The 27,236-nt window shown below is 35.1% G+C and overlaps 3 protein-coding genes across 6 annotated transcripts; 1 reads left to right on the top strand and 2 right to left on the bottom strand.

The window, feature by feature from the left end:
* Positions 1-4,345: 4,345 nt before the first annotated feature.
* On the bottom strand, positions 4,346-10,405 carry LOC115976397 (probable serine/threonine-protein kinase PBL7). Of its 4 annotated transcripts, none has more exons than XM_031097651.1 (6): positions 10,217-10,405; positions 9,936-10,066; positions 7,265-7,437; positions 6,902-7,091; positions 5,663-6,051; positions 4,346-5,047 (listed from the first exon to the last, which is right to left on the bottom strand). In XM_031097651.1, the coding sequence occupies exons 2-6, from the start codon at positions 10,051-10,053 to the stop codon at positions 4,628-4,630; spliced, it is 1,290 nt and encodes a 429-aa protein (XP_030953511.1). In that variant the 5' UTR covers positions 10,054-10,066; positions 10,217-10,405; the 3' UTR covers positions 4,346-4,627. The 4 variants fall into 4 exon arrangements, with proteins under 4 accessions (XP_030953511.1, XP_030953510.1, XP_030953512.1 ...); XM_031097650.1 differs by having other exon boundaries at positions 9,936-10,082; positions 10,217-10,384; XM_031097652.1 differs by lacking the exon at positions 10,217-10,405 and adding an exon at positions 10,153-10,194.
* Positions 10,406-16,733: 6,328 nt separating this feature from the next.
* On the bottom strand, positions 16,734-21,833 carry LOC115976399. The gene is made up of 7 exons (XM_031097653.1): positions 21,458-21,833; positions 19,774-19,936; positions 19,102-19,302; positions 18,777-19,022; positions 17,841-17,988; positions 17,272-17,503; positions 16,734-17,172 (listed from the first exon to the last, which is right to left on the bottom strand). Exons 1-7 carry the CDS (start codon positions 21,795-21,797, stop codon positions 16,835-16,837), a joined length of 1,668 nt encoding a protein of 555 aa, XP_030953513.1. The 5' UTR covers positions 21,798-21,833; the 3' UTR covers positions 16,734-16,834.
* A 561-nt stretch (positions 21,834-22,394) lies between these two features.
* On the top strand, positions 22,395-24,562 carry LOC115978229 (exocyst complex component EXO70B1-like). Its single transcript, XM_031100246.1, has one exon. It carries the CDS (start codon positions 22,446-22,448, stop codon positions 24,384-24,386), a length of 1,941 nt encoding a protein of 646 aa, XP_030956106.1. The 5' UTR covers positions 22,395-22,445; the 3' UTR covers positions 24,387-24,562.
* Positions 24,563-27,236: the final 2,674 nt, after the last annotated feature.

Below are 27,236 nucleotides of genomic sequence, written 5' to 3' on the forward strand. Positions count from 1 at the left end.
GCATTTAATACGGAGCGAAACCCCAAGGGTCATAGACAGCTCATAAAAACCTTTCATCTTCTATGGTCGTCATGACACGTCACAACAACCATATAACCTTGGGGGCAGTTAACAGGACTAACAAAGTCAACCTCCTTGGACGGAGTCAACCTCCTTCGTTATTCACCATATGCTTCTTATACTAAATTTGGCATCGGAGGTGTTGTGGTAGGCACTACACTTAGGGATGGCAATGGGGCAGGGTGGGGCCGAAGGATGGGATCTTCGCCCCCGCCCCGCATAGATTTTTCTTGCCCCATCCCCGCCTTACCCCACATGACGAGGAAAATTTCTTGCCCCGTCCCCACCCCTTAAGGCCCCGCGAAGCCCCGCCCTACACCATAAAACTTTATTTCTTGTTAATTTTCCCTACAACTATTACCATTTTTTCAAATAAAATGACATGTTTCAATAATAAAAATATACTTGAAATTATAAATAAATTTATTCTATTGAATCAAACTAATTTTTAGCAAATACTAAATAATATTATCTAAATATTTAACAAGATAATATCACAACAAAAATCTCATAGTATGACACAATAAAATAATCCAAACTCCTAATACATAACAAAATAAAAATTGCCTAGTTCTTCAAAAAGAATCTCCACTTAAATAAAATAAAATGATGATATTTTTGTTTAAATAGTAGGGTTTTAGGGTATAAAAAAATTACCTTTTAACTCCTATTAATGCGAGGCAGGGCGGGGCGGGGCGGGATGGGTCTAAAAAATGTAAACCCATCCCCGCCCCGCCCCGTGGTGCGGGTCTAAAATCTCGCCCCATCCCCGTCCCACCACTTTTACGGGGTGGGGAATACCCGCACGGGGCGAAGTGGGGAGGGGTGGGTCAAGCGGGGCGGGGCAAAATTGCCATCCCTAAAGTCTACACTGGTGACCATCATAAGAGATTGCTATTTCCACGGCATTGCAGACGAATATCAGACTCCATCCGGATGTGTTCATTACAACTGACGAGTCTATACCTCACCAGGAAGGTTGGGAGGTTAATAAGAGAGTCGAGATGATAAAGATTTCTCATCTCGCTTGATGTGTCTTGTCTTGTGAAGATTTTTCCCACCCCAAAGAAGTGATGGAGCCAAAGATGGGTTTTGTTTGCCCCACCCTCACCTTGTCTCAAATGCATATATATAATTGATTTCTTTATATAAATATCCTATTATAATTGATTTTTTTACATTTTCCAGTACTATGAACTAAAACACTTTCTTTCTCTCTCTTTTAACACTCATGATCGTCGTTATGCTTTCTCTTTTGTCTTCATCTTATTTAAGTTGAAGCCACTTTATTAAGGGTGGTTAAAATACCTCCAACTTGCCCTGCCCCCAACCTCTCCCATGACTAGCCCCATGATGTGTTTCCTTCTCCGAAGAGGAGATGGGGTAGGAATAGAGTATCCCTAATCCAATCCCACCCACTTTATTGCCATCCCTATAAGATATGGTTTTGAGTTTGTTTTTAAAGATAATTATGCAAAACTATACATGTATTCATCTTAATTCTACTAATGTCAATTCAATGCAAATACACTGACGGGGAATGCCTTGTCCACCTTCTTTCATCCTTTCTCAAAAAAAAAATTGCCGCATCCAAAGTAGTAATGGATGAGATAGGAAGGACAAGTCACCATAACTTGGAAAGGTGCGATCCTTAGGACATGACATGAGCGTAACATTTACACATCATTATTCAGTAATCCACCATTCCTAAACGTGGGCTTAAGTCTTGATAAATTTTCTTGTAATTATACTCATGACGCCTTCCATGCCCCAACTAAAGGGAATGACTGTAATCATGGTAGTGGCCAAAAAGTCTATGAAAATGTGAATTACTTCACCTAAACACAATACAATTTTTTTGTAAGTTTTTTTTAAAGATTTTTTTTTTTTTTTTTTTTTTTTTTTTTTTTTGCATCCTTTGAAAGATAAATTTGATAGTTACAAATAGACGAGGAGAGATTTAAACCTTAGACATCACTGTTGGAAGTATCATAAAGTGTCAATTGAGTTTTATTTTATTATTATTTTTTTAATCTCTTGCCTTTTTCTCCCTCCTATCCTTTGACTGGTTCTCACATGCATTTAGTTGGTTAGATGTAATTAAGTGAAACTAGCATGTAACTCATGCAAACGCACGAGTGCATTTAAAATTGAATACAATTTTTATTATAAAAATATAAAAAATTTGTCAAATTATTATTATTATTTTTTAAATAGCATGTAACACATGCATAAGTAGGGATACATGTAAAATTAAACACAATTTTTATCATAAAAATATAAATAATTAGTCAAAATTTTTTTTAAGTAGACGTAATTAGTTAGATTTTAAAATTCTTACTTAAATTTAATACTACTTATGATCATTTTGTTTTCTAATCTTTAATAAGATAAAATGTGTAGTGATCTTTGTTGTGTGGTGATTTTGATTGAGTATATGTTATTGGTTTTTTTTTTTTTTTTTTATTTTTTAGTTCATTAATATTAGATTCTTAGTATTTTGCACTTATTAACTCACTTGACACAAAGATTAAAAAACTTTAAGTGAACACATGGCTCAAACTTAAGTGAATAATTATGATGTGATTCCCACATAAATTTAGACACATGGCGCAAAATTTAATTACATAAAAGTATAAATAATTAGTCAAATTAATTTTTTTTAAAGTAAACTTAATTAGTTCCATATTAAAATTCTTACCTAAATTTAATACTACTTATGATAATTTTTTTTTCTAATTTTTAATGAGATAGAACATGTGGTGATCTTTGTTGTGTTGCGATTTTTATTGAGTATATGTGATTGGTTTTTTTTTTTTTTTAGTTTATTAATATTATATTTTTAGTATTTTGCACTTATTAACTCACTCGACACAAAGATTAAAAAACTTAAGTGGATATTTATGATGTGGTTCCCACATAAATTTAGACACATGGCGCAAAATTAGATTCTAATTTCAAACTCTAATTAACAAGGGAGTATCCTCATGTCACTATACTCCTTATGTATTAAATCACTATTTCATTTATTTAGGGGGGGAAATCATTATTTACTTTGAAGAATAATGTTAGAGATATAAACTATTTTATAAAATATTTTACAAACTGTTGATGTGGTGAGTGATTATTGGTAAATCAAAAAGTGATATTAATGGTAGGCCTAAATAAAATCACACTCTAATCAATAAAAATGTAAAAATATAATGATCTTAAATGCCATAAACTTTCTATAAGAATATTGGTTTGCTGTCTAAAAATAGATGAGTGCAATATAGAAAATTGAACTTCCACTTTTGGAAAGTTTAAAGTTTCTCAAAAAAAAAAAAAAAACTTTTGGAAAGTTTCGTTTACTTTAGGATAGCTTAAAAAGAAACGAAAATAAAATTACCTATTAAAAAACCATCTAAAAAAGAAAATAGTACTATCACTTATGGTGGACACAGGTTTTATTGTAAAGATATGAGTAAACGACCAAATCAGAATCCTCATACTCATATATTATATCTCCACCATATGCTGTTATCCAGTCCCATGGATCTTTGCAAGAAAATTGAATCCTAACCTCAAGCAATTTATTTTTTAACTATCTATTTGATTATGTTCTTCCCTTTTCTTGCAAAGGGGATAATGTTTTGGATCACAAAATTTGTTTTGGAAATCATAAATCTACTTTTTGTTGGCTCACAATTAGAGGTTAGACAATTCCGGAATGCATGTGATATTTAGTCTTTAAAACTATTCCTATCCTAATTAACTTGGTAAACTCAAAATTTGAATTTGGATTGCTAACACAAAGCTCAGCAGCTTTGACATACCACAATCCAATGTCACAAGCGAGTTTTATAAGGGCAGTGTTAAACTGCTGATGCACATGGATTAAGCTAAAGAGGAGTGAGGAAAGCAGGTCCCTTTAGGATATGAAAGCATTTTGACTAACAATTTAAGTTAGTTAATAGGAAATTATATCTTAGCCAATTTGTGTCAAAAAAATAAAAATCTAATCCAATTAGAAGATTTTAAAAGCAGTGCAGTTTTTAAAAAGCCAATTGTTTTACTTGATCTATGTGGGAATTCTTTGTTGAATATAGGGTGTTGAATTTGGTTGAATATAGGATTCTTTGCAGTGTAGAACGCAAGGCAGAATGCAAGGCAGCATAAGATAAAAATAAGAAGACTAAGACTTGGCCTTCAGATTTATCCATAGGCACAACATTTATTAGAGATCAAATCAACCATTATTTGATAAGATGATGAAAGACATATATTGTAGTTACCAAAAGCTAAAGGGGAAATAAAGAAAGAGGTATATTGCTAAACCGGAATCAGTTTCACTTTCAACAATGACTCTATAATGAACCTATACCTTGCTAGAGCTCTCAGACTTTCTCTCATCCTTGACTATCCCCTTCAAACTAAGCTATGGTCTCAATCTCCTATTTTCTCCACTTACATTTTATATTCTAGTTTTTTTTTTTTTTTTTTTTTTTTTTTTTTTTTTTATGGCATAATTTCTCTACTCACTAAATTTTTTAAACAATGAAAACAACAAGGAAGGAATTATGCTTAACTACGTATATAAGCCATCATGAGATTCAGGACTACTATTTGCACTTTTTCGTCGTTTTTCTCTCCAGGTCTCTCCCCACATCCTGGCCTCTGCAACAGCTTGCTCGCGGTCTACACCTATGTTCAACAACTTTGTTCCAATTGGAGAGCCTATGGTTGACGTGTTTGTTCCACTTGAAGAGTAATCTTCAATGCCCTTAATTTCAGCCGTGTTAGCCTTATTTGGGTTATACTTGCGGGAAGCTAGGTAATTCAAAGCAGTCACCACATCCTGCATGCAAGGCCGATTATTGGCCTTTTCTTGGAGACACAAGATTGCCACATCTACGGTCTTCTTAAAGACAGATTCTGGGAACTGACCTCTCAGCAGTGGATCGGCTAACTGTGTAATTCTCGTGCGGTCTTTCAACATAGGACGTGCCTAAAAACATGAGGAATATGAATAAACTCTGATAATTCATGAGTTGAAAAAAATAAATAAATAAATAAAAAATCTTGTGTATTTTGTAGAGAGCTGCATAAACTTAATTTGACCATGTACAGAAACTTTTATGGTAAGCTTTAGCCATAGGAAACATCCAAAATGAGTACTATCAAAATCAGTATATATGCAACTAACAACGATATGAAATCTTCACCTATAGCCTCTAATTGTCAAAATACATAACCCAGTGGCATAGACCAATTACACTCACTCAATAGATGAACTTAGACATCAAGCAGACCCAAAAAGATGACTAAAACCCTCAACATAAACGTGAGAATGAATGCAATGTTATCAACATCCAACATGCAGACCTCCAAATGACTAACCATATTCACTTGACATAATCAACTGGAATTAGTTATTGCTATGGGAAATCACTTGAGAAGACCCTACAGAGATGGTTACTTCCTCTGGCATGTACATATATGCTAACTTTACTGACAAATGCTCTAAACAAAAAGTGCAATTGATAATTCCCTTTGAGAATCTATAAAAATGTAATCCTTTTTGCAAAGTGATAGAAATGTAGATTGACATTAATTGAATTACCCACTCAACAAGCTGTTTATCACGACCATAGTTGTCATCTAGTGCTTTCCGTCCAGTTAGCAGCTCCAACAAAACTACCCCAAAACTGTAGATGTCAGATTTTGATGTCAATTTTCCAGTTGTAGCATATTCAGGGGCACAGTAACCTTGAGTGCCCATGACTCTGGTGGAGACGTGCGACTTATCACCACTTGGACCAAATTTTGCTAGCCCAAAATCAGAAAGTTTTGGATGGAACCCCTCACCCAATAATATGTTAGCTGACTTTAAGTCCCTGAATATAACAGGAGGTTCTGCTTGATGGTGCAGAAACTCCAATCCTTTGGCTGCACCAGCAGCTATCATCATCCTAGTGTTCCAGTCTAAAGGCTCCTTATCTGGTCGAAGATCTGCAGAGAAATCATGGGATCATCATTCAAACAATAGGCAATTAAGAATATAATGGATATCATATGTTCAACAGAACAGTAAGTAATGTTAATTAACAACCTGTTCAAATTACATCATGTAAAAACTGTACTAGATAGTCTACTTTAGTTCAAATAAGTTGGAAAATGTCTTTATAATTGCTTTAATGAGTAGATATCCATCCAAGAAATGGTTAAACAGGTTTTCTTTGTTCTTTTTCTTCCTACTCAGAAAAATGTAACAAGGCAAAAGTGATACACAGCTTATATTGAGTTTCAGACTATTGCATTGTAAATGTAGCCTAAGATGTATCTCAATCTCAACTCTTAACTTGAGTGAACACCCTTGTTCTTGAATCATAAGAATGTCCAAGGATTAAATTTCCAATTGAATTTAAATTTCGATTTGATCAAGCATCTATGCTGAATGCAAAAGAATAGCACTGAGTAATTACAGACAAAGAAAAAGTAGAAACATTAATACCACACAACATCATTGCTAATCCATTTTTCATTTCTAGAGAGGAACTCCATCCTAACCCTAGACCTTCTCCCCCCCACCGAAAAAAGGAAGCAAAAATGAAAAATGTCTATTTTGAATTTTGTGATTCAGATGAGAAATTCTAGTTGTTCCTTTTTAAAAAGTTAAACCAAGCATAAAATTTTAATTTTTCCTGAATTCCTTCAAATTTTTATTTAACCTTGTGAAGTTTAGTATAATCTTAGTAATCTGAGCTTTTTATGGGGGGTGAATACAAATGATCTGGTTTTGTACATATGAGGAACTAATCTTCTGTAATAAAATCAGAACTAAAGTCATCTAATAAAGTACCATGGAGGTGATCTTCCAAGGATCCTAAGGACATATATTCATATACAAGAAGACGCTGATTCCCTTCAGCACAGTAACCAAACAATGTGACAAGGTTAGGGTGACGCAGAAGAGTAAGCATGAGAACTTCCACCAGAAATTCCGGGTCCCCTTGGAGACCTGAATGGTTAAGTTTCTTAACAGCTACAACCTGCTAACAATAATAGATTTTTCAATGTTAAATAAATAAATAAACCATTAAAATTCTTGTGAAAATGCAAGCCAAAAGTAGAACAAAAATAAAAATGAAAGAAAAGTATATGGCCACTATTGTAGGAGAATGAAATCCAGAAAAATAAGCTTTTCATCCATCAAATGATTTACCTGACCAGTTCTTTCTAACTTTCCCTTGTACACAAGCCCAAATCCACCCTCCCCAATAAAGCTTTCTTCCCTAAAGTTATTTGTTGCAGTTGCAAGCTCTCGATAGGTGTATGTTGGAGGCTTGTCAGGATTTTTTGACTCATCCTTTGGGGGATTTGATCCCAGTCTTGATTCTACATTGAATTTTGAAGCAAGTGCTGTAAGTTCTATAATTTCCATAAGCATAAAGTATATCTAAGGAACAGGGAAGAATTATATCATGTCAATCAGAGTCAACATATAGTTCAGAAGAAAAAGAAAAAACGTGAATGGTGATTGGCTAGCCAAGCAGACAAACGACCCTGCATCTTATTGTCCAAAACAACTATTTTTATCAGCTGTAGCAAAGGAAAGAAACTTCCAAGTTCAGTAAATTGCTGCAAAGTTCTCTAACAAATATTTCATGATTCTAAAAAGGTTAAGATAAAATTACAATCATAAGATAGTCCTTTTTTCCCTGATGAACATGATGGCCCTGTTTTTTTAAAATTACATCTATGAATAGTGTTGTTGTTATGTTGTTAACTGGTTTTGTAAACAAGTTTGATAACGCATTTGTATTTTTGGTTGAAACCTATTACATGAATGGCCTTCATCAAAATTCATTTACCAATGGATTCAAAATAGCATTGGCCTCAGGTGACCTAATTGGAGTCACAACACGTTACCATTTCTTTTTGGATAAGTACAAAACATTACCACTAATTAAGAAAGGAGCCCAAGACAGTGATTTTATCCTTCAATGGGAAGGTACAATGATACATTTAAATGTTTCATGTGTAAATGTGAGTAATAGAGAACTGACTCTAAGTCTTTTACCACCTAGTATTGAGATTATAGCAGCATTGTTGTTGAATTTAGATAAAATATATAGTACATGTGCTTGGACCAAAGTTTTCCTATTAGTCTAGAGTAAAAGCTTCATGCAGCAGTCACCTCCACTCAACAATAAAGAAACATCTGAGATGCCAGCAGCAATAAAGAAATTAGTGCATATTGAACTCAATGGAGGTGTTCAATCAACTTACTACAATTGAGAGAATCATGTCAAATAATTTGTCAGGGTTTTTGTTACGTGAACATATATGCAGTATAGAGTTAAGGAAAGGAAAATAAAAGAGAGAGAAGTGTGAAGAAATTTATATATTGATCACTATTTGAAACACAACCTGCTCTCTCTGTCCCTATGTTGTAATAAGGTGGGGCAGTTCACTTGAATTGCTTTCTTGTTGACAAGAAAACCAAACATTTTCTCAAATAATATATGAGCAACATAAAAACCACAAATTGTCCATTGAAAAAGTAAGAAATACAAAAAGTAAAAACACAAGGTTTTGCAATGTTGTCATTGTGCAAATCATGCATTCCAACCAAAAGATAAGCTCACAATGCCGGTTTCAGACCTCAGAATCCTAATAGTCTTTGGATTAGACAAGTTTCCACGTTTCTCTACACAATTAGGCTAATAGTGATCAATCCTGACAGAAATTAGTAAAGTATAGTGGCTATTCCAACTGTTTGTTGAATTTTTATTGGAAATACAGTATTCCCAGTGCGCAAGCAATGACAAAGACTATGTGGCCGCTTCAGCAAGTCAGTGATAAAATGAATTGCATCTTCAAACATAATATTAAGAAGGATTGCATCTTCCTATTTGCAAAGTCAATTTCAATAGCTGATACGGCTGGCTCTATTTAAGATCAAGTAATATTTGTTTTGCAACTCAAGACTGAATTTTTTTGAGATTATTTTAATGCATTCTCAAGAGCACTGCTCATCCATGCTTGAGCCAAACACGCTGATCTGAATAACCAGCGCCGATCTATAGTATAAAGTTGCTATTTATCTCTCTTTTTCTTTTCTTTATTAAATACTACTTAATTCCTTAACAACTGAAGTAAAAGTGTCATGATCCTCAAGGGATTATGATATGGACCATCAAAACATGACAAATATGATATTTTCTCAAAAACCAAAGAACAGCCAAAAGTCTTGTAACTCAATTAATTGACACTTCCTAGTGTTTCCTATAAAGACATTCAGGATTTAAATCTCTCATCCCCTAACTATCAAATTATTATTATAAATAAATAAATAAATAAAATTTAAAAAAACTTTATATATCAACAAGAATCCCATTTAGGGGTCATTGAATATGCTTAGTACCACCACTTGAATTTTACTACAAAATCTAAGATCACAAATCCATTGGAGTTATATTCTCCACACTTGGCCTAATACATTAGAATCTAAGTAATGTCACACCACTTGGATTTTACTACAAAATCTAAGATCACAGACCCATTGGAGTTATATTCTCCACACTTGGCCTAATACATTAGAATCTAAGTAATGTCAACATAACATGATCCTCAGTTACATGCAGCGCGCCGAACAAGTCTAAATGCAGTAAGATTCAGACATGGTAATTAAATCTCCAAAAACCCATAATAATCAAAAGCAAAATTCAGACATGGAAATGGAGAAACGAAAAATTCAGACATGGGAAATCTTCCAAAAAAAAACATAAAAATCAAAAGCAAATTGTCTAAGAACCATATCATTACATATCAATGAAACCCATCAAAAAGTTGTTTCAATATGCATATATATATTAATCATACAAACCAACCTGAAGATAATGCATCATGAACATTTTTTATTGCAGGCTTGCGATTATCCTTAACCTCATCCTCAAGCTTCAGCTTTATATCCTTCCATTTTTTCCGAAACCCAAAACAACGGCTCATTCTTTCTTGCTTCCTATCAAAACCAAATTCTATTTCATAAAACAAAAAAAAAAAAACCTGAGAATATTATTCAGGTGCCAATGAAAAAAAAACAACCACCTTGGCTACGTTGAGATTAAAAAACAAAAAACAAAAACAGAACGATGAAATGAGTTTGTTGTACCTGTTGTGTTGGGACAACGTGTGTGCACACTTGATCTTAGCCAAAAGGCCGAGAAAGGTATACGTGTGTGCACACCAGTTACAATGTAGGAAGGGAAATCAATCAGGAAATGTTGGGTTCCAAGTCTCAAACGCACGTCTTCCTAGAAATGAACGTTGAGAACACGATGGTTAATAGAATCTCAACGTTGTACATGTCTTGTGTATATCTGAGTTTATGATGTGATCAGACAATTACGTAGCACTCATTTCCTTGGTCAACTTTTTTTTTTTTTTTTTCTTTTTAATTAATATAAAAGAAATTAAAAATTGTTGTTCTTATCCTTCTAAATTTTTGGATATATACATAGTATATAATATACTCATGAATGTAAATATGTGCATAAATGGTAATGTAATCTTGTGCTTTCAAGATTGGTCCATATATGACTGTCAGCACTGATTTAAGTAATATTGGGATGATTTCTTTCCTTCTAAGATTACAATGTATTAAGAACTAGCTATGTATTTTACATTTATACTAACCCCCAAAAAAAAAAAAAAAAAAAAGCTATATATATTCAGCCAAAAAGAAACTAGTAGTATTTATGTACATATTTCATTTCTAAATTTCTCCCCCCAAAAAAAATTTATTTCTATTTTTTCACCATGTGCGTGCATCATAACAATTGGGATATTGGAAATTTGGGAGGATCATTAATTCCTAATCCCTATCGATTAGGTAGTAAGGATGTTTCAAAAAAAAAAGGTAGTAAGGATGTTAGTTTTTCTTTTTTGAGGAATGGATATTTATAGTTTTTTTAAGGTTGTGTTTGGTTGGGATGGAAAAGTGAGGAGATAGAAGATATTTAATTTTTTATCTTATGTGTGCTTGATTGGAGGAGTGGAAAAGTAAAGAGATAAAAAAACTCTTTTGTTTAGTTAAAAAAAAATAGAAAAATGTAATTTGTATAAATTTATTGATGTCCCTATTACATAAAAAAAAAAAAAAAAAAAAGATTAAAAGAAAAAAAAAATCATGTCAATATAAAATAAATAAATAAATAAATCTAAATGTTTCGGTCCATTTGGTTGGAGTGGTGTAAAAGTGAAATGATAGAAAATATAGAAATGATAGAAAAGTGGGAGGATAGAAAATATTTAATTTTCTTTCATATGTATTTGGTTGGGAGGATGGAAAAGTGAAGAGATGAAAAATTTATTTGTTTGGTTAAGAAGAAAAATAAGAGGATGGAAAATAAAATTGGTATAAATTTACTCCTATTCCCCTACTACATAATATAATAAATAAATTTCTTTGTAATCATTAAGTGTCCGTTTGGTAAATATTATTTTTGCCAACTTATTTTACTATTCAGCTTATTTTTGCCACTATTTATGGGTCTCACTATACTATTTCAGGTAACTTTTACCTTTATCTACTACAGTACTTTCAAAAAAAGTTTTCAGTTTTCAGTTCCATTATATATGTATATATATATATATATATTAATTAGAGGTGAAAGCCACCATTTAATTCAAAAAAAAAAAAAAAAAACCCCAATTTGATTCAACAAACAAACAAAAGAAAAGAAAATAGAAAAGCACAATAGTAGCAAACAAACCGAAACAGATGACCAAGAAAAAAAAAAAAAAAAAAAAAAAAAAAACCGACAAAGACACGTAGGGAGCTTACAAGGACTTTTTTGTCTAGAATTTTTGGTCTTGTTTTCCCTTCAGATTTCTCCTTAATTTGGGGTGAAAACAATTTGATGGGTCTAGGGAAAAAAAACCAGGCCCCACCACTTTTTTTTTTCTCTCTCCCAACCACATACTTACTAAAAATACTTTTTCTCCACTTTTATCTCCTCAATTTTCCATTCTCTTTAAAATCCCTCCAAACAAACATACCCTTAAAATTGAAAAAAAAAAATAAATAAATAAAAAATAAAAAATAAAAGAAAATAGAGAAGCTAATGGTGGGAGGAGATAGGGATAGATAGGTAATTTCCCATCAAGTTCAAGCCCCTTCCTTCTTTTCCTACATTATCTCTCCAAATTAAGAAGATTCCAAAATCAACCCAGATGGTGAGGCCAAAGAAAAGGGTAATTATTGGATACTCCCATAGTAACATAAATGTATACTCCCCCTCTCACATAATTGTGAGTCTCATTAATTAAATTCATAGTGGAACTTACAATTCGTGTGAGATGGAGGAATACGCATTTATTGTATTCCCGGAGTATTCAATAATTTTCCCAAAGAAAAAACTCCTATGGCCCACCATTTTCTCCCAAATTTTTTCTCCCAACCAAGCACCCTCCACTCCCATTTGGTATTTAGAGTTAAAAAAATTTCTAAAATAATTCACTATCTTTTTAGATAAAGCAACCCAATATTAAACAGCATCTCATTGAATTAGATTTGATCTTCTTTTAAAAAAATTAGAACTAAATTAAGTAAGTTCTTTTATATAGTTTATAAATTCTCTAATTTAAATTTTTATTTATTAATACTTTTAAGAATCTATTTATTAATTCTAATTAATTAAACACATATCATAAAATAATGGTTTCAAAATTTGTTTATACTAAAAATCAATTGATGTCTTGACTTGAAAATAAAAAGTAATCATTATGAGCACAATGAGCGGATGTCATGGTTCTAGTTTTTGTCAATTTTTTTTCTAGTGACAAGTTTGATCTCTAAAACTAAAAGTGTCAAGTCATAATCTTACATCCTTACTTTTCTTTTCTTTTCTTTTTTCCAAAATTGGTGTTATTGATAAAATAGGTGCATTTCTCATCATTCCTTAAGGGGTTAATTGCACAAATCCACTCTAAATTGAAAAATTATTAGATACTCCCGAAATACCATAAATGCGTACTCCCTCCTCTCACATGAATGGTGAATCTCATTAATTAAATTAATGGTGGGACCTACCATTCATGTGAAAGGAGGGAGTACACATTTATGGTACTCCGAGAGTACACAATTGAAAGCTTGAAAATGTGTTAAAACACAAGAGCTGTTTAGACCCCCAAATTAAAAATTACGACTCAATTGATTTTTCTCTAACTTATACTAAGTGCAGAACAGAGTAAATACAAGCAGATAAATAAATAAACTACTCTAAGCCAATATCAATATAACACAACAGTAATATGAAAGCTAAAAGAGTATGGAAGAAAAATGCAAACACAAAATAACACGTCAATGTGTTATCGAAGAGAAAATCGAAGTACTCGGCATAAAACCTCTCTGCCGCCCTCCAAGTGGTAATCGATCCACTAGACAATCAGTTGAGATACATGGGTTAGCAAGAGACCCTCCAAGCTTAATCTACCCGATGCACCTAAACCCTCCAAATTCCTACTCCAACAAAGCTTCTCGGAATCGTGTCTTGTCTAGCTCTCCGGATCCCGCAATACGCCCAATTGCATCCACCAAAGCATGGCTTCTTCCAATGCTTCCCAGCAGCACCAAAACCTCACTAAACACTCTGAAAATGTGTGGTAAGTGTTTGAACTATCTACCTCTTAAATGTATGGAAATGGAGAGGTAGGAGTTGAGGAAAATCCACAAGTAATTGTATAGAGAATTGTGAGTATAACAATCACTAACTCTTAATGTTTATGGTTAGGGTTTTCTCTCAAAAGCACTCCTCAACATATGTGGGTAATAGGGGTATATATAGTGTAGGTACAGATAGTGTGTATCAGAAATGACAATCTGGCAAAACAAAATATTTCGCAGGTATCTCGCACGAAGGCCTTACCCGCGAGACAATCACGAAAACCAGCTGTCTCCATCATGTCTTGACTCTTTGCATTCCAGTCATGTACAAGGTACATGCATCACTTCGCGGGAAGCTTACTTGCGAGCTACCAGCAAAAACAACTTTAGTCTTCAATTAGCCTTGAGTCTTCACACTCTCTTTCTCTCACACACAACCCTTACAAATAAAAACCCACATGAAATACAGGCTACATAAGATTGAAGATAATTACAATAAAATTTTGCACGGAATAAAAGCCAACAAAAATATAGTTGTAAATTACAACTTTACAACAATAATTTTCCCTCTAAATTATGTGGTCTTTATACTTTTCTCTCCCAAACTATTAAAACTTGTAATTGAAACCCAAATTTTAACAAAGCTTGCAAATTGCGGTCAATTCTTCATTTTTTAAGACGCTTTTGCTCCGCATAGGCATGTAGTGGGTTTCCTCCAAAATAAGAGTTGTTATCGCATCATAGAGGTAAAAAAAATTGAGGTTATAATTGTGGTTTTATGTTAGTGTGGTTGACTAGTTGCTGCTAGTGGAAAGAAAACAAAAAATTGTGGTTTTATGTTAGTGTGGTTGACTAGTTGCTGCTAGTGAAAAGAAAACAAAAAAGGAAATAGTTAAGGTTCAATGATGTGTTGGCAATTGGCAAATCCTACTCTCTCTCTCTCTCTCTCATTTCCCTATTTTTTTCATACTTCTTGAAAATTATTCTCTCCTAAATATTTTAGACTTTCAACCTTATAAATGCTCAAATAAAGCGCAATTTATTATCTTTAATTGAGTGTCGAAAAATTATAGAATTACAATCAATTCTTCAATAATTTTCACATATGATGTGACTAATTGTAAATGATGAAAAAAAAAGTATATTTATATAAATGTAATAGGCAATCAGTTATAATCTGCTAAATAAGATAGTTGTGGAATTGATTGTAGTCCTAGAATAACTAATAGAGTAACTCCATTGTGGGCATTCATAATTGCAGACAATTAAAATTTTTTTTTTTTGGGGGGGGGGGGGGTGTGGAGGATATTGTGCATTGCATTGACATAGTGGGTTTTTTCAAAATAAGAGCTAACATTGCATCGTAGAGGTCAGAAAGCTGAGGTAACAATGTTAGTTTTCTATTAGAGTGGTTAGCTAGTTGCCACTAGTGGAGAGAAAAAAAGAAAGAAAAATGTGAAGGTTTATAGATGTGTTGGCAATTGAAAAATCCCTAGTATCAAAACATGTCAAAATCGATTGTATTATTAGAATTGTTGAGTTGAGTCAAGGTTAGAAGTTGCTCAAAGACAAAAAGGTTTTGATTTGCACAAATATTATGATTTGATGAACTTTTGCCCATATCTTTTTCACCATAATTAATTCCTAAGTGAAATTGTTTCACTAGAAATAAGACATCTAAGGCTTCGATACTAACAAAAATTTGAGCCAATTTGGATTTGAAATGAGTGAGATATAGTCATTTGAAGTTAGAAATTGTGTTATCTCTAAGAGTTTCACTTGAGTAGGGAAAAAAATTGCTCAAGTGAAATTGTCAGGATTTGCAATCTGAATTTTGCTAAAAGAAAGGTTTATGTTAGGTTTTAATCCACTTTGTACACCTATATAAACCATTTATTGCACGAAATTTAAAGGTAAGAAAGGATGTTGTACCAAAGCTAAAACCTTCGAATGTTGAAGCCTTATTCTTAAGCCTAAGCAGAATCATTCAAGTTTCTATAGCTAAAACAAGAAAAACTATTGTGTGTACCTATACACCTTAAGTTTTAAACTGTTCTTGAAACCACAAAGTTTGATTCCGGCAAGTTCGCTACTACTGGAAATCTTTGGGAAGTTCTTGAGAGTGCCAAAGGTTTTGGCTCATGGAGAAGATTTTCATTTGTAGATAATATCAGTATAGAAGGATTCTAGAGGTTTTAGGACTAATGCAGTCAAAAGTCAAGTGAGACATATGCAAAGATTACATAGAGTCTAGGATTACAGAGGTTTTGAGTATAAACTATTGTAAATGTTCCTTTATAATGGACTTTCTAACGATAATCATTAGGTCATGCTCAAGGCGGTTATGAGCTTAATGTTTTGTTGGAGGAATTGGCTTGGGAAGTATGGTTTGGATATTTGGAACTCAAATTCTGGGTGCTTGATGTGAGTTGTTTGGAAAGGAACAAAATCATCGTTTGTTTGAGAACACCGAGTACTCCTTGGGTCAATTAAAATGACACTCTTTTTGATCATTCAAGGTGTTAGGATTTCACTGATTGTTCATCCACTATTGAATTCCTAGCTTCTCTTAGACCTCCCATTTGATTTCTTTGTATTTTTTATTCTTTTGTATTCATCATCGTGAACTCAAAGATTCTTTTTGCCATTATTAATAAAAAAATTTAAATAAATAAAAAAAGATTTTCTAATGAGATTAGATCCTTGAAGTGGCTTTTTCATTGAAGGTGTACTGCATTAATTTTCCACACCGTTACCAAATCTTAATGTCATTGTTTTTTGCTTTAGATTTGGTATCGTAACTGTTGATTGATATAAATTTTTTGTGATACCTACGAGGAATTTACAACATAAATTTTTAGTGTTCCATATCGTTACCAAATCTTAGTGCAGAGTTCTAATTATGAAAACACACGCAATGCAACTCACACAAGTCTCGTGGGTCTACTTGTTTTGTGGTGGTTGTGATAAGTTGAGAGAAACAAATTAGCTCCCCAAAAATCTAGCTATTGAGCTACAGCAGTTTTCACAACAATAGAAATGGATTTGGAAAGAAGTTGAACTAAAATTCTCTCATCATTATGGTTACGTTGATAAGAAGAATAAAAAATGCAACTCCAACTATTACAAAATGAATGGTACAGTTTTCACAACAGTTTTTCTTGACTTACAGAATGACTGAAGATAATCTTCATCAACGGTTCCAAAGCCAGATAATTGGATACCATAGGCAGCCAACCTACGGATATCCCGTGGAATCGGGGACTGCCAAAGTCCTTCCCACCATGCTGGAGGCAGAAGCGGTGTAAAAGCACATTGACTGGGCTGGTGACGACAACTCAATGGACCAGCAAATCTGTTCCAGACATGTCCCCATCCAACCTGAAGCCTTAAACCTTCTTCTAACAAATTACCTTGGAAGCTACTTAAGAATGAAAAACTTGGTCCCGTAGAATTCTCCTCTGAAAGATTATGACGACCAATTTAACTACTAGACCAGAAAGTTTACATCCGATCACATATGAATAACACAAATACAGATCAAGGAATGAAAGACTTACCAAGACTGTATGCTGCAGCCAGCCCAGCTATTAACTGAGCATAGGTAGTCCCAACACGCCTGTGAGCCCCAGAGACAACAGCATACTTAGCACGTGATGCAAGAAAGAAGTCCACAAATGCGACCCATCTAGGTGCGGGGCCCCAATCCTTCACCCTAAAATCTGAATTATGCAATCCATTTTCGCCACTAGATATATTCCCTTTGAAAAGTTTAAAATCAAAATGAAGCACCTGGGAAAAGAATTGATGAATTAAAATCAAATGTGCATATCAGACATTTGCATGGTGTAACTGATATGGGGTTTAGAGGTCAACTGAAACTAGGTACAAAAATATATATAATAAACTGCAACTTGGATCTAGGAGAGATGGAGAAAGTGAGAAGTAATGAATTTTGGTGACAATTTGACTAGGTATTCAAGTTATGATGGTTACAAATATAACCAGAATAAAGGGCATCATTTATTGAAAAGAAGTTTTAACTTTGACGGGATTGACCTGTATGGATGGCATATACATATCGAGAATGATGTGTTGGCTTTATGATTTGGTACACGGACTAAATTACCTCTGCAAATTCACTTAAATCTGGTTTGATACTTTTTACAAGAGAGGGGCTATCTGACACTAATACCACCTTTGGTCTTGACATGAGGTTTCGTATGCGTATGGCTTTTCTAACGCAATTCAATGCAGCTCGTACAGCTCTTACAGATCTGAAATATAGAATACAAGAACCCGAATCAATATCAGTTAAATTCATACCCCTGGAGCATATTGAACATTCCACAGCATTTTAAGTATGTTCATTCATCATGTAAAAGCATCTGTAAGTGTGAGCTTTATTAAAGCATTGTACGTAATCAATATCAGTTAAAGTCATACCCTTGGAGCACATTGAACATTCCACAGCATTTTAAGCATGTTCATTCATCATGTAAAAATTGTGTGCTTTCTTAAAGCATTGTAAATATTGTTGTTCCTAACAAGTATGAAGGGACAAACAAAAAAATTTAATAAATTAGTACCTTTCTTTTCCCAAATATTTAACACAATTTCTGGTTGATTTCCAGACTAAAAGGACACATTTACAAAAAGATCCCTTGGAAGAATCCAGGAGCATTCCATGTGCAAAAATTATAAACTACAAGTTGTTCATAATAATTACACGAACAAATAACTAGTGCAATTATCAAGCAAACCTGGTCACCATTTTTCTGGAACTATTCCTTTCCATAAGGGTTCTCATTCTTCTGCTAGGATCTATTTTGTATACGGTGATATCAAGTGCATTACAGTAAAATCATTAGTTCATAATGAGGAAACCCTATTTCATAGACCTCAGTTATTAATCACACACACCCACACGTATACATATGTAAGATGTGAAACTAAGACTTATTCTAAGCCCAACCTGCCACACTTTACTACCAGAGCCACAGATCAGGGAAAAAAAATATGAGTAGCTGCTCCCAGTCAAGGAATTGACTGTAAGTTGCAATACCTATTCATAAGCATCCGCATGTGCAATGAGATATCAGGATCCACCCCACCCCCAATAACCCAATTTACTGCTTCCTCTACATCTTTTGTAGGAGATATGAGGACTTTCATCAGCTCCCCAAACACGTTAGCCCGAGATTGGAGAGACTCTGGCTGTCCAAATAAATTAGAAGCAGCATTCCTCATCTCAGGGTGTATGTTCTTCAAGAAAAATTGAGCTGCCGTTGCATCTGTGGTACCTTGTAACCTGCAGCACTGAGGTTAAAGTCAAGTGATGATTGCTGATCATGAGTGACTGATTATTAGCAAAAGTTTTCTCACTTTACCAAATGATTGGGTGCTTCCATTTCTGCCAATCGCTACAGAGGACATTTGTTTCAGATGGCTTCTCAAAATCATCAGTTCTCATAATCAGATGCCTTTTATATTTTTTCTCACAGCCATTGTGTCTCCACAGATGCTTGACTTCTTTCAAGGTAAAAGTGTGGTTCGAGTAAGAAATGTAATCACCAAAAGGATATTTCTTCCTAAAGACAGAAGCAAAGAAAAATTCAGATCAATGAAATGCATTAACAATACAGCAATTGCATATAATATATATCTCTGTGTCAGTCCTGGACTCTAATATGCTGTTCTAATTGAGTGCTCCCCCCCACCCCCCCCCAAAAAAAACACACACACACAAACCCACCATCTCCCCAAAAAAAAAAAAAAAAAAAATGAAGAGCAAACCCCAGAAATTGGACAACATATATGGTAAAATGCTTCCAAGGAAGATTGCATTCTAAGACATTTCACCTTCTGTGGATTACACTATCCCAGTAAACTAATTAAAACATTCAAAGTTAACCGGACCATGAAGCCAAATACTGTATAATGCAATGATAAAAGCATAAACCACAGCATCAGCCTTTCAGAAAATTCAGGTTGTTAAGGGAAGAATAATAAAAACAACATAATGATACAGAACAGAAAGGCTTGAGGAAAGACCAATATGCCTGGTTTGCCCAATGATCAAAGACCGGTTCAACATTATACTTAGTGCTGCACCAGTTAGGACCTTGTACATTTCATTTCCAAAACCTGCCTCAGATGATTTCCCCATCACAAAACCATGTCTGCAGAACTGCTCCGGAGGAAGACTTCGCACTCTTGAAGCACCTGAGATAAAGTTAACCATGTGACCTTCTAAGTCTCACAAGTTGTTAAGAAGTATAATTCACTGTCCTGTCCATGTCAGTGATGGCCAAATCAAGACATTAATTGCCAGAGATTGGTTATAAATCAAGAGATTGATTGCTAAAGAAAATTGTAGGATTGAAGCAATCAATATGCAATTCATATTCAAAATTATCATTGACTTTTGAGTGTAATCTCCATTATAATTATGGACTCATTTGGGCTCTTTTCCAGTGTATGTAGGCCACAAGGCTGAAATTCATATCCTCTCATGTCTTCTCTCTCTCTCTCTCTCTCTCCATCACAAATTTCTACACAAGTGGTTTTCCAGGAAGCACAAGTTTCTCATAATGAAATGACATGCTTCACATACCATTACAAAGGCACATAATGATGATGTCAATGACCAATAAAAAGAAATATATAGAAAATCATTGGATCAATATTTATAGATATTAAATGAATGCAAAGGAAGCTTCTATGAAACTTGAGAAAATTCAAAGGAACAAAAAGTAGTTAAGAATGCCTGAAGCATAAATCTATTGAAACGGTTGGAGACAGTTTCTTCTGTGTCACAAGATATACAATTTGTTAAGGTGCAAATACAATTTCTTCTGGCAGCAGCATTGAAACTAATGTGCATCCAGGTGTTATTTGATTTTCATTCAAAACTTTTCCTTCCATACTCCTAATAAGATCATTACATGGTCCCAATAGTAAGAGACTCAAAATATAAATTTTATAGGAAAAATGGCATCTAAAAGGGATATTCTTATTGTAAACTGGATTACATTACATCGTATACCCAAAAAAATGAAAATCCATGGGCATGAGGATAGCTATAGGTATGCGCAGAAATTTTGAAACTAGAGGTACAATGCCTACTAGCTCTGAATTTTTTAATTAAATTTATGTTGTGATTGTAACTAACATTCCTCATGAAAATTATGGAAGCAATCCAATTTACTCACTTCTATTATATAACCCTTTATGCCACACCGCGAAACCCTTCTCTATCCCACTTAGCATCATAACCTTTTACTTATACCAAACTGTACTTAAGCTTGGGAGGAACTCACACTAGATAAGCAACTACTTAATCATTCCCAAATGCTTCCAAGTTCACCTACCTTACACAAAAGCCTACTCTAATCACAAAAGAAAACTAGAACATTACCCTCATTGAACTGCAATAACAAAACTAAGGTATTGAAATGTATATAAGACCACTCACCACCCGCATATAATAACATATCATATGTAATACAATAGAAGTAATTCACCCCACCTGCCAGAACCCTCCATGAAAGTAAGTGTATTACTTGCTTTAAACAATGCACCTAATTTGATTAAAACCTTAAAAGTAATCTGCTACAGGTTAAAAGCAATTATTTTTTTTCTTTTGATTCTCAAACTTGGGTCTGAAACCAAACACAAATCCAGCTCAACATAAAGAAATGAAGATACCCCCCCAAAAAAAAAAAAAAAAAAAAAAAAATGTACCATTTAGAGCAAAGTGGTTCTGAATAATTCTTCTGACTCGGAGGCTTTCATTCCAGAACCCTCCATGAAATGCCTCTCCCATCTCCTCCACCGTGGCGCATGATCTCTCAGTCTCCGACTTTCCTCCTATCTTCCCCACAACCTCATCCTCCGCATCGCCACCGCTCACGGGACCCGAGCTCTCTTCTTGAACTTCGAGCTTCACTGGAAAATCAACATCGGTTGGATTTGGAGGAGAATCAACGGTTCTCAGAGAAAGCATCAGCAGCCCCATACCAATGCAAAACGCACACACAATCAAACATGACCTTCTCCTCACTCTTCTCCTTCTCAATCCCATTTTTTCAGTGTTAGTGGGTCGGTGGTGGAAGCTATTGGATTTGGATCTGATTTTTATAACGCAATTTTATTCTTTTATTATTTAAAAAAAAAAAGCGTTTTCGATTTTTTGCCGACAACAGTTGGGCCGGATCCCGGCTCATTAACCTCAAACCCGAGCCCATTATGGAGAGTGGTGGGTGCGCGTTACGCACTGCCACCTCGACAAAAGACCAGTCAACGTTTCCTAACAAACACTAACTAATTTTCTCTCTCTCTTATCCTTTTTTTTTTTATTTCTAACCTTCATTTGCGTCCGTACATTCGCTCCTCGATCCCCGCCATTGTTATTACGACCATTTCAAATTCTTCAAGGAAAAGGAAAAGAAATAGCGGTGTGAGGAAAACAATATTCTTATAATAAATCATAAATAATTAATTGTTATAGATTTAAATTTGAATTTAACATCAAAATTATTTTTTGCGTCAATAATAAAAAAACAAATAACAACTTACGACTCCAAATTTATTGTTAAAATAGTTTGAATATATCATTTCTGAAAGAAGAAATAATGGTATTCGGATAATTCTGCTTTGTTTTCGCATATTTTCTATTCTTTCACTTTGTTTTTCGTTCCTAAAACCAAAGAAAATTCACAGTTTCAATACCATGGAGAACAACAACCACCTTCCTGACGACCATACCGGCATTTCGCCGGTGCTGGAAGCAAAAGACGACGCAGAGCCAAAACTTGATTCCGAGGCAGAGGAGATCAAGAATGAAGAGTCACAGACTGAAGAATCTGTTCCTCATTTTGACCTCAAGAAAGCTTCCGAGGATATCGACAAGTTTCTGTCGTCTCTGACGAGCGACGACGTTTCGGTGGAGGTTCCTGAGTTGGTGGAGAAATACTTGGATCTCGTGGAGCAGAAACTTTCCGGCGAAGGAAGAGCCAAGTGGTGCCAGGTTCCCGATGAGGACTCGGCTTTTCTCGAGTCTCTGGATCGGGTTTCCAAGCTGACGAAATCGCTTCAGGAACTGAAAACGGAGGAGGAGAAATCGGAGTCTCGTGGCTCTCTGCTCAATCGCATCGGAGGGATTCAACAGCGAGCGATGTCGTATTTGGAAGAGGAGTTTCGGTTTCTTCTCGAGGAATCAAAAACCGCAGAGTCCGAATCCGAATCAGCCGAACCGGAGGCTTTCCCCGGCTACTCCGACGACGTCGTTTCCGGCCTGAGCAAAATAGCGAAGCAAATGATCTCAGGCGGCTACGAGTCCGAGTGCTGGCAAATCTACATAATGTCGAGAAGGAACGCGTTCGAAGAGAGCATCCAGAGGCTAGGGTTCGAGAAATACAGCATCGACGAGGTTCAGAGGATGAACTGGGAATCGCTGGAGCGAGAGATCGCCACGTGGATCAAAGCCTTCAAGCAGTGCGCCACCGTGTACTTTCCCGGCGAGAAAACCCTAGCCGATCGAGTCTTCTCCGCCGAGTTTCCTTCCATCTCCGCCAGCCTCTTCAGCAACCTCACCCGCGGGATTCTCATCCAGCTTCTCAATTTCGTCGAGGGCATCGCCATGACCAAACGCTCCGCCGAGAAACTGTTCAAGTTCCTCGACATCTACGAGACCTTGCGAGACACGGTTCCTGCCATGGACGGTTTGTTTCAGGACGAGTGCGAGAATGAGCTCAAAACAGAGACCAACACCGCTCGGAGCCGCCTCGGCGAGGCGGCGATATTCATATTCTGTGATCTCGAGAACTCAATCAAGGCCGATACAGCGAAAACTCCGGTTCCTGGTGGTGCAGTTCATCCATTGACTCGCTACACGATGAATTACCTAAAGTACGCGTGCGAGTACAAGGAAACGTTGGAGCAAGTATTCAATGAACATTCTAAGATCGAACAAATCGACTCGACAAATCGTCCTCCTTTCGAAGAATGCAGCCATACACAACAGCAACAACAACAACAACATGGTTTCATGAACAGTATGGACAATGAGAATGAAAACCAAACACCCTTTGCTGTGCAATTGATGACTGTGATGGATTTGTTGGACACCAATCTAGAAGGGAAGGCCAAGCTGTACAAAGACGTTGCATTGAGCAATATCTTCATGATGAACAATGGACGCTATATCTTGCAGAAGATCAAAGGGTCAGCAGAGATCTACTCGGTGATGGGTGACACGTGGTGCCGAAAGCGGTCGTCGGATCTAAGGCAGTACCACAAGAATTACCAGAGAGAGACGTGGAATAAGCTACTGGGTTGTCTAAACCACGAGGGTTTGAACCCTGTCCATGGGAAAGTGGCGAAGCCGGTTCTCAAAGAGAGGTTCAAGAGTTTCAACCAGATGTTCGACGAGATACACAGGACGCAGAGCTCGTGGGTGGTGAGTGACGAGCAGCTTCAGTCGGAGCTTCGGGTTTCGATATCGGCGGTGGTGATACCGGCGTACAGGTCGTTCTTAGGGAGGTTCTCGCAGTTCTTGGACTCAGGGAGACAAACAGAGAAGTACATAAAATTCCAGCCTGAAGATTTAGAGAACTACATTGATGAGCTATTTGATGGAAACCCCATGTCCACGGCTAGAAGGAAACCATAAATAATTGCATGCATGCATGCATGAATTAAACCCCGTTTTGAACGTGAAAGGAAATTAAGAAAAGTACTTGGAAATATTTTGGCTGATACAAATTACATGGGTAACTCGGTTTGGCCGCTTTTTGAGTTTTTTTTCATTCATGTAATTTTGTTTCTCTTCTTGCTTTTTTTTTTTTTTTTTTTTAGTGCTATGGTATACTCTGCAAATTTCATGGACAAATTGATTATGATTGTAATATTCTTATTATATTTTCTCACAACCACTGCTTAGTGTATGTGTATTGTTGGATATATTTCAATAATTTACTTTTGTGATAAAGTAAAAAGAACAATACACATATTTAAGAATAAGTAATAACACAAATAAATGTGATAGCAAAAGTAATAAATAAATATTGAATATATATAAATAAAAATTTGCAAATAATTAAAGACTCAGAGACCAGATGCAGGAAAGGATGAACAATGCGTCAAAGGTTGAATAATTGAGATCAAATCTTGTGTTTTATACAATCTCTTTAAAGCAGATTTCGCCCCTCACACAATCACTGTGGTGTTTTGAGACTCGTGGACATCTGACTCTTAGGATAAAATGATCTACGACACGAAAACAAAGCACACAAGGTCGTGCTCTGCGAACTACTCAATGCCTCTTTCTTTCTCTTTGACACAAAAATGAATGAAAAAAAAATATATATATTCTCACTTTAAGAGTTTTTTCTGAAAAGTTGTTTTTTTATGAATGAAGGACTATGAAACTTATACGTTACTGAATAGGCATTCTGTTTCAGTGACAACTGCTGTGCACAGGTTGACTCACTCAATAACTGACTCAATAATAAAATATTATTATTAATTAATTGGATAAGTGGGTTTAGTCCACACATTGCCTAAAGCCCAACCTAATATCCAACCCAAACCTCATATTTTCTATTATTTATAATGTGAGACTCAATGATTTTCACCACTTATAATAACATCTTCAAGTGAACATAGAAAATATCAATTTCTTATTCACTCCATACTATTTTTTCAACAATCCCCCACATGAATAGAAATTGATTAAAACATAATGCAAATGATGATGCAGACATAAAGAGAGTAGAAGAAAAGTTACTGTATCGGGAGAAGTAGCTTGTGGCTTTGAACTTTCCTTTGTGAAAGACTATCAGATATACTAGCTAACCGATGAACATGATGTCTTGAACTGTTCAGCCGTTTATGTATACCAAGACAATAGAATTCACACAGCTCCTTTTCGGACATTTTTCGATTCTTATAATTGTATTCATTTCAGCCCTGAACATATCCTGGTAAATTCATAAAGTGCTCTAGAGAATTCAGCCTTAAAAACTCTCATGGAAGCGGCCCACTTCACACTCATATAGGTGATTCTTATTAAGAGTATCCTGCTATACCCCACTCGGAATTCCAAGATATAAGAATCATTAAAAACAAAGCTTACCCTAAACATTGCTTACAGACATCACTATTTCATCATAGGAATGGGAGGAAGATGTTATCTCCATAGTGATAAAATAATAATCTCCATGATTCGGTTGTCCCTTTGAACCTAGATCTTGGGATCTCCAGTCAGCTAGGTTGGGTTGCCATCCTAGAGACTTTTAGTTAATAGGCTTTAACCCCATTCCCCTCGATGAGCAGTTTACTAGCTCTCCACACAATTAATTGATTACGGATCCGTTTTATAATCTGGAAGTACTTCCATTAAAGAGCAACTGCCTCATGGTAATATGTCTCTAATGAATATGTCAAGACCTACCATCACTATTGGTTCGTTTGGATACAGCTGAAAACTGAAAACTGAAAAACACTGTAGCAAAATAATTTTTAAATGTGTAAATAGTACCGTGGGACCCATTTTAATGAAAAAGTTGCTAAAAAGTGTAATTTGTAGGTCCGTGAACAGTGCACATAGTGCACTGTTCACAGGAAAAAGTCAAATATTGTAGTTACTATTTGTGAACAGTAGCCGCAACAGTGACTGAATAGTAAAAAAATTGGTCAGAAACGCGTGAAAAAAAAAAAAAAAAAAAAAAAAAAAGAGCTGAAAATGCAAAACGTGCGTTTGGGAAACACAAATGCGCTTCCCAAACGCACACTATGTATGCTACCAAAACACTTAATTGGTAATTACACATTTAAAAATAGGTAGCATATTTCTCATGTCATTGTTTTGTATCTCAATCAAAACCTCTTTAAATAAGCCACCTCCTTTTTAAGAAGGCACCACCACGTTTAAAGAATTATAAAAAAAAATTATTTGACTTTTCTGTAATTCATTGTGTCTTACAAATTTTCTTTCATTTCTTCTTTGTTTCGTCCAAATGTATTGCACCATTCGCAGCACACGTCACCGTTTTGCAGAACCATTTCAATTCCACTCAATGTTATCAATGATCATAATCACATATGTTCATTAAATGCATAATATAACATTGGGTCAACAAATAGTTATTGCAAAGAGACAATTTTACAAAACAGTGATATGGTTTGGAAGTCCACATGCTTAAGGGGGACCATGTCTCATTACACAAATCTTTCATTTGTGGATGTGGTTGATCAAATTATGCAAAGAAAAAATGACCCAAAGATTGCAATATTTTTCACAACCAGCTAGATGATTTGGAATAAGCGGAATGAAGCTCACTACGGTACTCCACGTCCTGACCCCTCTTTTCTAGCTAGGTCTGTTGTAGTCCATGCTATAGAATATTTGGAAGCTAATTATGGAAGCTTGTATTGAGTTTGTAAGATAGACTTGTTTTTCTTTGGCTCTCCTTGATGTAACCTTGCATATAGCTGCTGTTTTTGATAGGTGTAGGGAAAG

Source organism: Quercus lobata, chromosome 2 (genome assembly GCF_001633185.2).
Source record: "Quercus lobata isolate SW786 chromosome 2, ValleyOak3.0 Primary Assembly, whole genome shotgun sequence".
In the NCBI taxonomy this organism is placed as follows: domain Eukaryota; kingdom Viridiplantae; phylum Streptophyta; class Magnoliopsida; order Fagales; family Fagaceae; genus Quercus; species Quercus lobata.